The sequence below is a fragment of the Aythya ferina genome (genome assembly GCF_964211825.1).
Source record: "Aythya ferina genome assembly, chromosome: 19".
Taxonomy (NCBI): Eukaryota; Metazoa; Chordata; class Aves; order Anseriformes; family Anatidae; genus Aythya; species Aythya ferina.
Window position 1 is genome coordinate 11,831,197 of NC_140309.1, and position 17,337 is coordinate 11,848,533.

A 17,337-nucleotide genomic window follows, 5' to 3' on the forward strand; every position below is an offset into this window, starting at 1 on the left:
GGAGCCTTGAAGGCACCGTCAGCCTCCCCTGGTTACCCCTGGGAGAGCAGAGGATGCTACACAGGGTGCTGCCAGACCCTGAACAGCACCAAAGCTTTGCATCCCTGCCCACAGAAGGGTGTTGGACCTACATGATCTTTACGCTCCCTTCCAACCTGAGCCTCTCTGTGGTTCTGTGATTGGAAGGAAAGGGCATCTTCCTCCCGGTACAATCCGGATTGCTGATTTGGGCTTCAGCAATAAGAACCCACCGCAATCCTTGCTCTGCAGGAGAAGCAAGGCGAGCTCCTCACCGAAGGGGACGCTCCAGCCCCCTTCCCTGTCCCCGGGCCGGGCAGGGTCCCGCACGGAGACAAGGTCAGGGCAGCAGCGGGACGCCCTTCCCCTGCGCCAGGCAGCGGCTCCGACAGCGCGCCCGCTCTGACTGATGCTGGGAGCCCGCAGCATCAAAGCCAAGGTCACATTCCAGGGAGGCAGAGCGCGAAGACGGAGCGATGTTTGTGTTGATTCACTTGCTTTCGCGATTGCCGGGTATTTAATCTCTACAGCTCTTTTCTTTTGACACGATGGGCTCCTCTGGAGTCATTGCAGCCTAAAGAGTCCATCAAGTAAATGAATCCAGATTTCACAAACAGCCAGAGCAGCTCACTCCCACGTTGCTGACTATTGATAGCTCACTTCCATTTTGACAGGCGGGCTTTCAAAGCTCCACGCAGGAATAAGAAATTTCAAGAGACCAGTAAGTAAATAAATACGACAGACCGACAGCCGGAGCTGCGCGCCCGAAGCGCCGCCGGCAGCGGGAGGACAGCGTGCGGGGGGCTGCGACGACAACTCCAGGGCCCCCGGAGATAGCAGGCAAGACTGCCTCTCCTTCCCTCCCCTTTCCCCAACTGGACAATCTGCTGCTGGGCTTGGAAGTAACCCAACCCAGCCTTTACAAGATATTCTTACTTTCTTAAAGTCAAAATAACAGCCAGAAGGTCAAATGAAAGACAGGTTTTCCAAAGCACCTAACTGACTGTGTGAACTTCTGAGCATAAACCTAACTGAAGGCAACGGCAAAAGAAAAACACATCAGTATTTGTGACTTCTAGAATTTTACTGCAGTTCTCTTTCTTGTTTGTTTGTTTTCAGAAAGTACAGGACGGACAGGAGGGGGGTCTCAAACCATCCAGAAATGGAAGAGTTTGTGTTGCACTTAAACAGACCTCTGTTTCAAGTTGCCTTGAACTCAAGATCAGTATCTGCTCTGTTTTATCAGACGAGGTCTGATTTTTGTTCCTTCTTTTATTTTCCTTTTTAAAGGTTTATTTTTGAAAGAGGACCCTGTAACAGGGCCTCTTCCATTTCAGGAAAAGTAAACAAAATCCTTCACAGGGAGGATCGGGGATGAAGGAACAAAGCCTGCGAGACTAAACTGTACAAAGGTGAATTTATTTGTCATTATTTGGTATCACAGCAGCACTCTGACTTTGATCAAGGTCAGGGCAAGGTGCTGCACACAGACACGCTCACTGCCTCTCAGAAAAGCCTGCAGTTAAGGCAGCAGTAGGAAAGTCACCCCATTAGTCCCAGATTTCAGGTGGGGATCTGAATGATACCACAGTAACACAGCAAATCAGTGCCACGTCCACAAAGCCAAACTCCCAAACCTCGGTCCCAGCACAGTCATCACTCTGTCCTCTTTACTCAGGGTCTCACCGCAGACCATGTTATCCCAAACCATCATCTCTTCTGGTCCGAACTTATCTGAACCCTGCATCGTCAGCAAAGCAAGGTGCTGAGAGGTGTCCACCAGGCCAAAAAGCAAGCAAGTGACCGCAGAGGATCCACTGAGACCTGAGCAGTTTTAACACAAAACACCCACATGCAAACAAATCTATGGTACAAGGGACTTGGTGTGATCTCCAGACTCCCTGGGCTAGTTGTGCTTTCTGATTTGGGGCAGCAGTGGCACTTGGTGAAGATCAAGGTCCCTGCGAGAGCTTAGAGGCTACACCAAGGCTAATTCCCTAGGTGCAGGTATGCTCTCAAAACAAGAAATACCAAGGGGATTCTTAAAACCAGAGCAGGAGAATCCTAGCAACGTCCTTTTGGCTACTGGATTGTGTCCTGAACATTCACAAATAGGATGTTCAACAGAGAAGAGGGGGCAACAACTTCTGTAGCCTGGTGGGGATGAGAGGCAAGCAAAACAAATATTTAAGTTCCTGCTTATTAGGAAATGCTTGGCAAATAATGTGAAGCCAGAAGGAGGTGTTAAAGAGAAGTATATGCAGTGTTATGGGAAGCTTAATGAGAAGCTGTAACCATTACATATGTATCATATATGGAAAACTAGGTGAGGCCCCTATGGACTATTACATACTGCATGAAACTTTATGGACACCGTAATGCATTATTTTTAATGATTCCCTTGCCTACTTCAGGCTCTGGAAACCAAAAAGAGCTTCCCTAGTTTCCTGGTGGTGTTTTAGCAATGATACCTTGCTTGTTCCCAGACTCTGGGTTATTTTAATGAGAAATAATTGGGTTACTTTCCAGATTCCACAAAGCCGGTATGTAATGAACAGAAACTCTGAGAAGGTTGCTCGGCATTGCAGCGCTCTTCATGTCCTCTACCTTCCAGAGGGTTACTTTCCCTGGTAAACCATCTATCTACAAATAGGTCCACAAAACACTGGCACTTCTGCTAGTTGAAATTTGCGTTGTCATCAACCATCTCTAGGGAGAGCCAGGCCAGAGAAACAACCAGCTGCAACATCACAACGATTGCCCCTGCAGGAGATGTATATAATGAAAATTGAAAGCTGCAGGATGAACTTCTTACATACTTGTCCTTTTGGTTTATTCATCAGAAATAATTATCTGTGCTCACATTCACAGGAGCACATACTTTATGATGTACATTAAAATTTAATGGATTTTTAATAATACTGTAACTACAGCAGGAGCAGAAAAAAAGAGAAAGACATTAAACCATATGTGCCGTGGTGGTGGGTAGATGGCATTGAGCAAACATCAACAACACGCAAACAGCTTAGGATTAGTGAGGACGGGAAGGAGGAACTGCTGTTTCCTGTATCTGAAGATCATGGTGATCTGTAGCTCCAAAGGTTTAGCTTAAAATCTCCCCAGGCAACAGATGAGGGTATGCATGAAATGTGCAGACCTGAGTTTCTGAATTTCAGGGACCTACAGGTGATACCCATGGCCTTGGACAAGTACCTGAACTCCCCAACTCAGTTTCTCCAACTGTAAAATGGAGAGAAACACTACAAATATACCCCACGATAGTGGTTTGAGAATGTGCCTGAATCCTGATTTCTGCTGTGCCAATTCAAGTACTTACAGCATTTTACAAAGCTATCGATGTCGATTCCTTAAACATCAGCAGAAATGATTGCTCTAGCAGGAGAGACTGACACTCTAAACACTCCTCAGAACCTACTCTGCAGCTAAGGAGTCGGTGCGAAGCATCACCATGTCACCAATACTTGGACAGACATCTATTTATAGAGTAAGAAATTATATATGTGGTGTCCCCACCAACAGTGACACATCTTCATTCAGGCATGAGTCACCTATTCATAAGCACGTTTCCAAAAATAGACCCTATTTACCAGAATTAAATTGCACACGCTCAGGGGAAAATGTCTCCTTAAAAACAAAACAACAAAAAAAGGCACGTTAGGAAAGCAAACAATAGCAAACAAGCGCCGAAGCCTTCCGCCTGCAGGTCTCCGTTCATACAATCACGCTGAGACTGGAAACGTTCAAGATGTAGGAATGAAGATGATCGTATGTTCTCATTACAAACCCCTGCCAAGGTCACCAGAGCACTACCGTCCAAAAGCAAGTATCCAGAATATTCTTGGCGACTCGTGCTCGGTAGAAATAGGAAGTATATTGCAGTTATTAGAGAGAGCAGACAGAACGAGCGCCAAGTAATCCCAGAAAATGTAGTGTTAAATAGAGGGTTCAAACCACAAAGCTGTTGATGGGGAATGTTAAAAATGTCAGCGTGGCTGAAAGACATTCACCAGTGGTGAATGTCAAGTAGCGAGCTACTGTTCAGCAGATGCAATAAAAAAAAGTAAGGGTACTTGGGTAATGGGACCAACATTACAGTTGTTGATACAAATTATATCCAGAAAGCAAAGAAATAAATGAATAAATAAATAAATAATGCAAAAATGGAACAAGTTCAAACTTCTTTTATAGTAATAGTCTCCAGTTGAGCATAATCACCAAAGCTATAGTGATAAGATTGCCAAAACTAGACAAACATCTGTGAGATGAATTCATCTCAGAGGGGAAGCCAACAGCTTGTTATCATTAAAGAGGCAATGCTCTCTCTGCGTTTGAACTGCAGGCCGCCTTGTTACTGCGTTTGCTGAGGCAATTGCACCAGATGTTGGCAGCTATCTTCAGATGGATGACAAGCACCTGCTGTTGGGGAAATTAAATGCTCGTCGGCCTCCTATCCTTCAGGGGAGGGTGGGCCGGGAGGGGAAGAGGGGGAGTGGTGACGGCTGACCCTCTGAAATAAACCTATTTATGCAAAGTGACAGTAAGTGCTGGTTTGCCAAGCAGGGAAACAGAGTGGAAATTCATTGGATCTCTTCCATTGCCCCTGGTGAAATCTGCTCCCACCCTCCCGTCCTGGCAATTAACACGGCACCAATCTGAACTCGCTAAAGCGCTCGGCAGAGCAACGGAGTCAGCGCGGGGACCTTCCCTCGGAAAGCCACCGCTCGCAGAGCCGCGTCCCCAGGCACGGGGCATCACCGCGGCGGGGTCTGCTGCCCACCTGCCCGCCCCACAGCCACTGCAACACGCTGACCCACGTCGGGGGCCCACAGTTTGTAACGCTGGCATTCAAATAGATCTGAGACACGCTTGTGTTTGCTCGGATTTATGTAATCTCACTGCCACTACCACCTGGTGGCACGCGAACGTGTTACCGGCTCGTTTGAGAGCTCCCTTTTGCAGTATCAGGAGTAACAGCAAAGGTCAGGATGGGCACTGCAACCGTGTTAAAAACAAAAGACGCAGAACTCCGACAGGCTTGCTGGTGTTTTCAGCTTTCTGTGAGAACAAAAACTGCAAATGCGAACTCGTTTTATATGAGCAATCATTTCATTATGGTGTATCCTAATTCTCTTCAAACCTCCACATGAGGACAGGAGAGCAAAGAGCCTGTGATAGATCCTGCCAGCAGCACCCGTCAGAGCCCACAGCGCTATTTCAAAAACATTTTGCCCTGGACAATAAACTAAAAACACCATTCTGAATTCCAATTCACCCAAAAGCTCTTGTGAATGTCCCTGACGGAGACAAACATTTGTTTGATCTAAACTGGCCACATGCATTTTAGGTATTCTTCAGATTAAGAGGGAGCTAATCCTCATTCTGCTTAGATTATCTTAATTGGCTCTTCATTTGAGCTACTTTGCCCTTGTCCCCAATTCCAAAGCTGTATTTATAAATACACGTACTGCATCACGCAGTATAAATACACACATCTCTCACAGGACTGGCACATATTGTTACACCGTACTGTATGATCATTGATAGGACTCGAGTTAATCAACCCACCGATACTTGGTTACTACTCCACTGCTACCAAAATATGGCCAGCCACATTTTTCCCTAGAAAAACAAATACCAAATTCCCTTAGAGTCAAACACATGTAAAATGGACATCAAATGAATTTCGTCTTCTACCTCTCCAGAATTAGCATGAGTTTAATTAAACCAGTAATACCTCAGTACTGCACGTGTGAACACAACTCTGTTATTTCACTTCTAGGACAGACTGAAAAATCTTGGTTATTTATTTATTTGTTTACCACTGTGATGGGAAATCATTGAAATACATTTAAAAAAGAACAAGAATACAAACAAAACAAGGACCAGAAGGCTCAGCACAAAATCCCCCACTTAAACCCCATTTTCCATCAGAAAAATAACAAGTCCTAGCACTTAGCACAGGGTGCACAATGGGGCCGGGACCACCGCAGGGCTGGCACCCCGGGGCCCTGCCTGCACCCAGCCTGCTGAACGCCCCCAGGAGAGGGATTACAGCCCCTCATTTCCAGGTGAAAAACACATCGTTACCTCCATCAGCAACATGAGCTCCTTCCACAGTTGGAACAACCTGTAAGAAGTTCCTCATAGGTACTTTTGAAAGCCTTTTTCTGAGGCACGCAGCCTTAAAGCTGCATTTAAAAAAAAATCTCCCATTTCGCATCGCATCACTCAGTATCGATTTGTTGTGCAGTATGACAACGCTCAAACACTTGCTGTCTGATCCATGTTTTAACTAACGCACTTCGGCTCATGAACCTACCCCATGTTTGTGGGCAGTGTAGTGCAAGCTTCAGTTACACCATATTTTCAAAAAACTGCTGCTACATTTCCTTCAGTGAACTGATGTTAAAACACAAGTTTTCCCAAGGCAAAGCTTTGGCACCCCCAGAAGTCATGTTCTGGAGCCAGGCCATCAGTTGCACCGACGCTAGGAGCAGTGTCTACCTTCAGAAACACCTTCTCGGAGAGTCCGAGAGACTGCACTTCAAGCCAAGTACCACACCAGAACCTGATGCAATTTCACAGCATATGTTAGAAACACCTACCAAATATCTTACATCACTCCTACTGCAGCAGTTTAACACCACTCTCTCTCACTTTAGATGCAGCTGGCTGGGGCAGAGTTCATCTTGCTGTTGTCTTTTTGCATAGTGGCCAACCCCATGGGCCCTGCTCCGTGAGCAGGGCTTCGAGATGCTACCCGAGCACAATGAAAACAAACATTTCCTTCCAAAGGAGGCCTGCATCTACAGCCCCACTCATCCACACTGCGGATGAATCCAAGACCACTGCAGGGATAATTTGAATAGGTTATCAAACATGATTAGTTAAACTTGTTAGGCATATTGTATCAGGCTTTTGTAAGACAAAAGAGGAAAGGATGAAAAATCAACTTTCGTGGGGTCTCAGGACAGATACACGATAACTTTATGGGTTTGAGTCAGTTGCAAAATTGGTATCTACTCACTGCAAACAAGCATTCACGTGCACGCTGGAGGAGTTAACGAGTATTTTCTTACAACTTCCTTCCGCCAGGCTCCATCCCTGATTAATCACGGATTTCATTTGGACTCTCGGTATGCTTCTGGGTCACCAGTGGAACCATGCCCTGCAAGCTCAGGATCAAAACTGCTCCCCTACTATTACTGAAGTATGCAAGGAACAACATAATGCACCAGCCATGCCTTTATGGAAAAAAAAAAAAAAAAGACATAACAGGATTGTCTTCTTGTCTTTAAAACCATGTTTTCAGCAGAGGATGCAGGCCTTGCCTTACAGCTCGGGGGAGCCAGGCTGCTTGCACTGCTGCTCCAGCAGAGCCGCCCCACGTACCTGCAGCAGCTGTCAGGCACGGACACTGCGCCAGCTCCGGTACCGCCGGCACAGAGCTCGGCCTCAGCCCCTTCCTACTGCTACCAGGGCGTTTCTCCCAGTCCGCACCGAGTCCACACGGCTGAAGGCTGCGAGTGACATGAGTGTTGGCATATTTACATTTCCCATGCCCTTCAGAGCTTACTAAGTAAGAAAGGCAAGGAAATGTAAGGCAAGATAACACAGCTTGCCCAAAGTCAGACAGCAAGTGGGTGGCACAGTGGGAAACAGAAGACAGATGTTCGGGGCCCTGACTCTCCACCACAATTACCTAATCTCACACGGGTTACAGTGCTGCGGCACAAAAGCTTCCTTGCCGTTTCATTTAACCGGAGTAAAAAGGAAATAAAATTGTGCTTTAAACTTCTGCTGTGTTCTGATACAGCTGCTGTGCCCACAAATCTTGCCTTAACATTTCCTCTTTTCATAAAATCCAGGTAGAAACCAACATCTAATTTATAACAAAACCACTTCCACAAAGCATGTCTTATTAGAGACCACCTAAAAACTGACTTCCTGTGTACAACTTCTCATTGACAGAATGAAAACACTGACTTCTTTTTAAGTAACGATCAAGTTTCTTGATTCATTAAAAAAAAAAAAAAAAGAGCATGCGTAGGAGGGGAGCAGAAATAATAAAAAGTGCTTAGGCCACGAGGGACCACTATATCCCAGATCCCTTTGTGACATGCCAAAGCAAAAAATTTAAAGGAATATTCATTATCCTTTATAGCATTGTGGACGTAACACTCAAATTAGGAAATCCACGAACACTGGGACTTTAAAGCCTCTGCGAAGGGCAGAGGCAGCAGCCCGAGCAAGGCTGAGTGCTGCTCTGCAGTGCCGTAACAGAACAGCCTGCACAGATTGTGTTCTGCATTGTTCCAAACTTATCAAGGGCTGCAAACAATGACGTGTTTGTCTGCTGCTCGTTCTGTTTTAGGGAGTTGCAATGAATTAAATTAAGCAACTTCTCCCAAAGTACACCTAGGTTAACTTTGATAGAAAGAAGAATGGAAGGACCTCAGAGCTATTCATCACCGGGCCCAGAGCTCAGGTTCGCTCCGAAGAGAACAGTGCCATTAGCGGCAGCTGAAAATAAAGCCAACGCATTCTGGTTTACAGCTTATTAAAATGTTCCAAAACTCAGGCTATTACAGCTGAGAATGTAAATAACAGTCCAGATCTGTCCTTACATTTCAGAAAACATCACCCATTCACAAATATTGAATCTGGAAATACAGTAATGAAAATGTGAGAGGCTAACACCTTGTCAAATCAAAACATTACTTTCCTGCAAAGCAAATACTTTTAGAATGCCCATCCCTGGATCCCACTGAACATTAAATCTACACATCAGTGTCCAATGGATGTAACAATACAATTCAAACTGTACGTCGAGTCTGAATTAACTAAGCTTTCACTTTCAGACAAGCAAAATTCCTTGCACCTCCTGACTCTGGCCTTAGCTCCAGCTCCACAGACTTCCAAACCCCCCTGAAATGAACCCATGGCGAGCAAACCACCTTTTCTCATGCTAACAACTCCATTGTAATAACATCTTCAGAGGCCATACTCAAGGTCTCAGGGAAAAGTAAACCACCGGAGTGCTTAATACTCCAACAGCGCATTAACTCGTTCACACCCAGACAGCCTTGCCAAACAAGGAGGAGTTTTCTCTCATGTTTTCTTGATTTATATTTTCACAGCTGTCTGAGAGAAAAGCATGTAGGAAGCAAGTTATGTAAACCACCTGATTAGGCTAAAATCCTCTGTGTGGATCACACCTCCTTCCCTCTCCCCCTCCCGGCACAGTTAAATACAGAAAGGAGAGGGACTTTGTCTATTACTCAAAGCAGATTATTTTTTCAAAGGTTAAACCAGTCTTTTACTTGTGTTGCTCTCTTTGTTATAATGTACAATGCTGTACAACAGAAGGAGAACATTCTCATCCTCACGTTTTACTATTTGCAGCCTCGCTGTTTTCAGCTTTACTTTTCTTGCACCCAGCACCACGGCTCTGCTAAGGAAGGCCTGGGGCAGGGACAGGGCTAGGAACGGCTCTCCTCTTGGCTACTGCTCCTGGTTAACTGCAACCAGAACGCAAGCCATGGCTACAGAAGGTAGAGATTAAAAAAATTACAATCTTTCAAAAGCACGGCAGTTTTGCAGAAAAACACAACATCAGAAGCTAGAAATTATTATTCCCCTGGTCTGTTCTGCGTCTCACAGGAAATAACAAGCAACTGTATAAAACATTTCAGATCCAGAGAGATAATTCAGAAATCCTGTCTTGTTTCAAATTCTCCAAATCTTAAATCCATTTGTGAGGAAACAACATATTCCAAGCAAAGTTGAAGCATGCCTACAATTTGTCTGAGGGACCTCGTGGCAAGTCAGAACAGAAAACAAGATTAATGCATACATCTCCGTTCCAATTTCATTTGAAATTTTAAAATAAAAAGCAAATGCCACTGCCCTCTTCCCCACAAGTCACTTTAGGATTGCTGTTAAAGAAAACACAGCAAATGCACCCACTTCAAATCTCTGAGAGCAAGTGAAACAGCTGGAGCCACCAACACTAACACTGCTTTTCTAGCAGTTTAAAGTAACAGTATGTAAAATAATCCACAAAAATATTTCACACATCTTCTTTAAAAACCACTATTCTATTTCAAAAAAGTGTAAATTAAATGGATTCCCTCCCACGCCAGAAAAACATGATTTTTCTACCAGAACAGTCATATCTGGACTGATCTAAATAGTTCAAGACAGCTGAACCGTACCTATAACACAACCCTGTTCCCACTGGGCTGGAAACACATGGTTTCAAAGACTTCCCACCAAGACTGACCGCACTGCTTTGGGAGGAAGACTTAAACAGAATTCTGTTTCAGCAATGGGGTCAGAAAGTGTTCCCGGAGCCCCACCACGCTCACACACCAGCGAGCGGCCACTCGGTGCTTGGAGCTCAGGTGGGCTCTGAGCCACGCTGCGGGCCCAGCCCGCGCCACGCCAAGGCCTCGATGCGACGTGGCCGCCCCGGGGCAGGCGGCAGCGCGGGCAGCGAGGGGGTTAAAGCGGTGTCAGACAGCAAAGCCTGGCTCCTGACCAAAGGGACATGGGAACCAGGGCAGCTGAGGTATAAAGGCCTCATTGTAGCAGCCCACTGGATTGGAAATGACTTGTAGGCCTAATGAAACAAAACTTTGGCAGTAAAACAGAATGAAAGGAATGAGACAATAAAAGACAGGAACAAAGGGAGCAGAGTTGTTTCAGCTTAGGAAAATAAGCTCACTTTGTTGTTGGGAAAAGCCAAAGCCGATTAGGATAAACCAATGACTAGGCATAAGTCTTCCAAACTAATTACACAGTTCGCCATGTGAAGTATAATTGGAAGTCGCAGAATAAGGACTACATTACTTTCACAGGAGCCCTAAGCAGGGAGCGTTACCTGGAACCGAACCGAACCAGGCCCTCATCATCACCCACCTGCAGCTCAAAAGGTGCAGAATGTGCCCGTCCTGACAGAGGGCACTTCACTGGTGCCGAGGGGCCTTCTGCTTGTCACAGTCCTCTGGATGAGACTTTTGGAGGCTGTTACATTACTTTTTAATGATACCAGAAGCCTTAAACGCTCCGACATGTCCCGACCTCAGAGCACACCGTTCGGTTACGCTTTCAGAAAGCCATAACACAGGCAGGTTGGCAGCCCCCGCACTGCCACCGCCAGCCATCCTGCACCCTCTCATTTACGCTCGTTTTCAAACTGGGTCATAACAGACAGCTTTTCACACACCAGCAACGCTGAGGACCCTGGATTAGTTAACGCAGCCAGCGAATGCATTACGTTTGCCAAAATGTCTGAAACACCTCTGACTGAAGTAATAGGAGATCACAGAAGCAACTGTTTCACTCTGATTTGAAAGGGTTACTTGTTCCAAGTGCTGCTTTGCTGGCTCAGCCTCCTCACGCCCTCAGCCGCACCTTGCTCCCCGAGCCCCCCAAAATGGCCGCAGCGCCGAGCACCCTCCCAGGCAGGCCGCCCTCCTCCAGGGCCCAGCACATCCCCGCGGCTCCCCCAGGCCCCGGCCCCCTTCTCTCCTCCTGCAGTGGGGCTACAATGCCTGTGTGCCCCACATGCTCAGCATTACCAACCCTAAGCGTTCAGCAGTCACGAGGCTTTTAATTACACTGTTCCGCACTCCTTCTGTTAAGCCTCTTGGTTTTAACTCAGGTAATTTTTCCCAGTCTTCCTCCACAGCTTACAGCAGTAAGGGACTTCCCTTCCTCGCTGATTGAAAGCGAGGATTCTCACATATCTCGGCCTTACAGAAAGAAAAAACAATCGTATCAGAAACTTCACAATAAAAGTCTCAGGAGTTATCATTACCACATATTTTGGTGTTCTAGCTGGCAGGCATTTTCACTGGTGAAGTCAGGGAAGAGGGTTTATTAAATGCAGTTTTCTTTTTACTGGAGAGAAAGGTTCTGACATTTACTTTTCAAAAGGAAGCAGTTTCAAATTCAACACTTTAGGGCCCTTCCTGCCAACTCCAGTTAAATTAGTGAGTCAGCTTGGCCCCAGAGCTGATAACCACGCAGAGTATTTCAAGAGCTACCTCAAGTTACCAAAACGACCTCCCCTGGTTGCAAAGCTCTTCTCTGCAGCAAGTACAAACAGGATTTCAAGAAGCACAGCAGCAGTTAAGCAATTTTTTCCACACCAATACATAAGCTCAGCATTTCAAAGAGGAAGTCACCTGAGATGTTCTTATCAAATGTGGGCGGCTCCTCTACACGTTAATTATGTAATGCAATTGTCTTTATTTTAAGAAAGTGCTAAGCAAACGCAAACCTTGCCAATCGATCCTGATGCATTGTTTGCATTGTAATGGCTTGATGGGAGAGTGAGGCTTGTGTGCTAAGCAGTGTGCAGATGTGTCATCAGTCTGCCACAACCAGCCTGCAGCCTAACCCAGCAAGTCAAGGAAAGGTCGGGAAGGGGAACAGACATGGAGAAGGAAACAGCTCCTACACAGTCCCGCAGGCCCAGTCCTGGGTCACTGTACCTGAATCAGAATCCCACCCACTGCACTGGGCTAATGAGTCTTCTGACTTTGCTGGACCACAAGTCCACGATTCCTAAGGGTATTAAACCCTAGGTGCCTCCTCACAACCAGACCATCACCTTAAAACATCCCTCAAACCAGTCTCAGCTGACAAACTACAGCAGAGAGCACTTGAATGCCTGCACACAAGGTCGAAACACAGCAACACAGCCAAAAAGCCTCTCCTCCAAAATGCCACTGCCTTCAATCTCAGCTCCTTTTCACAAACTAGTATACAGCAGCATGGAACTGGGATGAAACTGGAAAACTGCCATGTGGTAGCACAGGGGCAAGCTCTGTGAGCCCCAGCTCCTACGGTCGCTGAGCTCCAGCAACTGGACCACGCAGCCTCAGCAGGACATACCTCATCTCTCCTGCTAGAGGTAGGGCTACAGCTTTGGTTACAACTTGCACAATTATTTTCAGTCCCTTTATTTTTTAGCCCTCAATTTATGACACTTGAAAAAGTATGTCATTTTCCAAAAGCACTGCCGATTGAAAGTCTGACCTCTTTAAGCTGTCTCAAGAAAGGCAAATCACAAAAGCAGGAACTGAAGCATCCAGAACCACAAGTCTACTGAAAAACGCAGCCCAGTTGTCTGCATTCTCAAGGACTGTAAAACTGCAAACATGAAACTACCAGATGGTGAAATTAAAAAGGCTATATTAAGAGAGCATCCAGACAATATGCAAAGCACTTATATTGAAACTATTATTAACTTCAAAAATACAGGTTAGAGGAGTTCTGCAATTAGAAGTAACTACACAAGAAACATCCAAAAGCTCATGTAATCCTTTAATAAAAGGCTCAGCAGGCTGTAAACATCCTGCCGGAATCGAAGATTATTATTGAAAATAAAATGAATGGCTTGCAAAACAACCATCAATCCAGCACAGGAACAGTTTATAAACTCCCCTCCTCAGCCCTCAACAAAATACTGCATGGCCAAGGCATTTCAGAGCCAGATAAAAGAAATATAAACTAACTACAAGGAATGGGAGCTGCTTTGCTTTGGGACAGCCTGCTGTGTCCTCATGCAATCATGCATTTAAATCATCAGCTGATGCACTCCAAAAGACGGGAACAGAGCTGCGTGCAACACCAAAGGTTCAGTGCCCACTGGGGCCTCGGGCTCTGTGCCTCCAGGAACAGAAGTGCTCTGTCCTGCCCTGACTCCAGAGGATCAGCTCACCCCAGTACACCAACCTACAGCTCATTATGCCGCCACAGCCGTGGTTCTGGGTCTACTGCCTCTGCAGGGAGGGGGCTTACAGGAGTCTCCACGTGCAAACTCTTCACCTTGTTGGAAGGTGAACAGGCATCCAGAAGCCTTGGGGATGCAAAGTGCCCAGAGGGACTTTGACGTGACAGAGCCCAGTCCTGAAACACTACCTTTGAGGACATGGCACCCCATGGAAGTGGGTGGCACCAAACTCCAGCCGGAGCCTTGACTGTGGAGTTTGAGCTGTTCCACTTCTGAAAAGAATATTCTGGCAAGGTTTAGGTTTCCTTCAAACAGTACTAAATCCTTCCAACAGGAACTTCTGTTTGTTTTGGTTTGGTTTTTTGTTTTTAATGATTTCATAATTCTACATATACTTCCAGAAGGATGTTGCTTAAGAGCTTTTTTAATAAGAATTGAAAAGGATATTCCAGTGACTTCCATATTACTCTTGCTATTCACATGGTTCCTTCAGGCATTTCCACAACTTAATGAGCTCTCTCAAATACCTCTATATGCTCTTTTAGCTACCGGAATCGGGGTAAACAGAAGGCTGATTTTATGGAGTAGACAACTGTGTAATCATTCAGCTAAGGGTCAAATTCTTCCTGAACATATGCAAATTCAACTCTCAATGATTTTTTTTTAATAAAGGTAAACAGTGTTGGCAATGCTGTACACATTCATATGCAACAAACAAAAGGAATTCCAGAACCAATTTAAATAGGCTTTGAGAAATTATATTGAAAGGCAGAAAATTTGGCCCTCCTTTGAGCACAGGCCTCACTGCGCTTTTTTTTTTTTTTTTTTTCAAAACACACTTTAAAAAGAAAGGAAAAAAAAAAGAATTCAAAATATGCAGTGCTCATTTGGGCAGGAACTTACCTTGCCAAACTGTTCAAAGTATTGCTTTACGTCTTCCACTACTGTATTAGCCGATAATCCACCTACAAATATTTTCTTTGTTCTTGTGACCATCTGCAAGAAATTACAAGACAAGCATATGGTTTAACCAGATTATTTCAAACAATATGTGGAAAAAAAGAAATATTCGTCAGATGCCATCCCTAGCCCAGTTAATGAGAATATTTCTCTACAAAAGCAATTCAGATTCTATTTGATTAGATACTTCTTTTTTCTTTGTCTTGTTTTGTTTTTATTTGAGAAATGGCTGAGTAAAGGCACTCAATAACAACTCTAGCCCCTGGATATTTTTTTTTAATAAATGATTTTTATTGTGCTTCTCAATGCAAATATAAGTGAAAAAGGATTCCAAGTGTCATATCCTGATAGCTACCGTCACAAAAATGCATGCCATTTTCCCCTCTTCTTTCCTAAAGACAAAGTGCTTGCTCCTTGGCTGGCAAAAGGCAATTACACCAAATTGAAGCTCTGTGTTATTAAGTTTCCATAAGCCAGTTTAAAAGGAACTTGGTACAGTCACTTTAAAACTAATCACATGAGGTGAGACAGCACGAGCCACTGACACAGTGCTCTAGCTGCCACAGACAGCGCTCCAGAAACGTGCGGTGTCACCACCACGCAGGGGCTGGATCAGGCCCCGCAGATCGCCCTGCCCCAAGTGTTACCCCAGGCCCCAGCTGAGCACCCAGCTCTTTTTGCTGACCCTCCCCACCCAAACACAACGTGAAGGGATGATGCTGGACTCCCTACAGAGCACGTCCTTTCGGATGGCTCGTTATCCATAACCCTTTAAGACGGACAGGACCCAGCCCAGGGACCCGAACCTACAGAACAGCAGCAGGGAAGCTGGGGCCACTGGTAGGCTAATCCCAAACAGCCTCTGTGCCCTGTGGGCCACCTTACATTGAATGCAGATCCAGGACAATGCTCTCAACACGCTCCAAAGGGCCAGGCACCATCCCTGTATGCCTGGACCCAGGGGAAAGCCTTCCAGCTGGAGGCAACAGCCACGTAGCAGCCTACTGCACCTTGGACGGATGTTTTGAAGTTAACACCACGTGTTATCTCAAGAAACCAACAAACATGTCAATAAGAAATTCATACATTAAAACGCTTGATTTTGTTTCCTGTGTGAAAGAAAGTGGCTGAAGAAGCCAACTTGTAAAGACTGAAAGGGAAAAAACACCCCGTAACATCAGCAGCAGGACCGGCTTGGCTGAACAACAGACAGCAAATTCTGAACCCGCAAAAAGGGAAGGACACTGGGCAGCCAGCCGGGGACGCCACTGCTGCAGCTGCTCAATGCAGAGGTTAGGTCTGCTTCCCTCTCTTACCTTTTTATTTTTAGTACAGATGAGATGCACTTTATGACAGTGACGGAGACGCATGGGGCTGCCTGCAGGTCACTGCCGGGCTCTGCAGCCCCATCAGCGCGGGCTGCCAGGAGCAGCGCTGCTGCCCAAACTGGCGCTGGCCCAGCTGGGCTTTGTGATGTGACTGGAGCCATAGTGACAAGCTGGGGTGCACGGCTACCGACGAAGCCTTCACGGAGCTGAGGCACTGAACAAAAAGCTTGGAGTTGCCCCAAATTCTCTCAGCGCAGAACAAATTAAACATCACTCCCGTCTCCGCCGCCATTCAAATTAACCAGGGTAGATACTTCCCTCAATCAGCCCCCTAACCATGCTTTACAGAGCTTCACTTTATATTTTTTTTAAGTTAGGAAGAAAAGAAGAAAAAGGTGTAAAAATTCAATTATTTTTTCCTGGCTGCAATCTAGGACTCCGAAATTGAAGTCCAAGCATATATTTTTCTGTAGAAAATTGTCATTTACAAATAAAGAATTGGCTAAAGCCGACTTGTAACTAAAGGATTTTGCAGGGCTGTCAAGAGCCCTCTGCCTGCCAGCATCTGATTTAAGATCAGGCTGAGCTTCTGTTGTCATACAAAAGAAGAAGGAAAGCAATTATTCTAAAGCAATATTTGAAATTATCATCATTTTTATATTTGACCAAGAAAGAGAGAGGTACTTCTGTTAGAAGCAAGATTGAAGGTTAAAAAAAAAAAAAAGACAGACTACTTTGTTTCAATAGCTTCAGTCCAGGAAAATATTGGTAATGACAAGCAAATTCACCACATTTTAATGCCTAGAGATGTGTTGCGAGCTGGGAAATGGTTTCAGAAATCGGCTCCTTGGTACAAAAGTGAAGGACAAAATTAAGTCTGCTTTTACAATCTACGTTTTCCTGAAGAGACAGTTCAATTGCTTTGTTACACACATTCCCCTCAGCAAAAGAATACAAGTAATTTGTAGCTTTAGCAATTCCTCCTGCCCTGACGCGCTCCGACAGGACGCGCCGGTGCCGCCCTCTCGCCCCGGCGCAGAGGCCGCGTGCTCGGCCCGGAGCCGTGACTCGGGGCACCCGCGGTGGGGGAACACGGCCAGAAAGCTGCTGCTCGGCTGGCTTGTCTGTGCCGGTACGGCCCCACCGATCCACGATTGCTGGATCAGTGCAGCAGGACTCGGGCCAACTGGAAACGGAGCCTCCAAGTCCTGCTCTAACCTGCAAATCCGCCCCCACAGCCACACAGGGCAGCCGCGAGGCCAG

The 17,337-nt window shown here is 45.8% G+C and overlaps 1 protein-coding gene across 14 annotated transcripts in view; it reads right to left on the bottom strand.

Annotated features, from left to right (window-relative positions):
* Positions 1 to 17,337, bottom strand: part of MSI2 (musashi RNA binding protein 2) — a 228,748-nt gene that overhangs the window by 138,430 nt on the left and 72,981 nt on the right. For all 14 annotated transcript variants that reach the window (XR_014684746.1, XM_084492873.1, XM_084492872.1 and 11 more), the window contains exon 6: positions 14,690 to 14,782. Coding sequence is in view for 13 of the 14 variants with exons in the window: in XM_084492873.1 (XP_084348999.1) it covers positions 14,690 to 14,782 (93 nt within the window). In the remaining variant the exon portion in view is untranslated. The remainder of the gene's footprint in view (positions 1 to 14,689; positions 14,783 to 17,337) is intronic.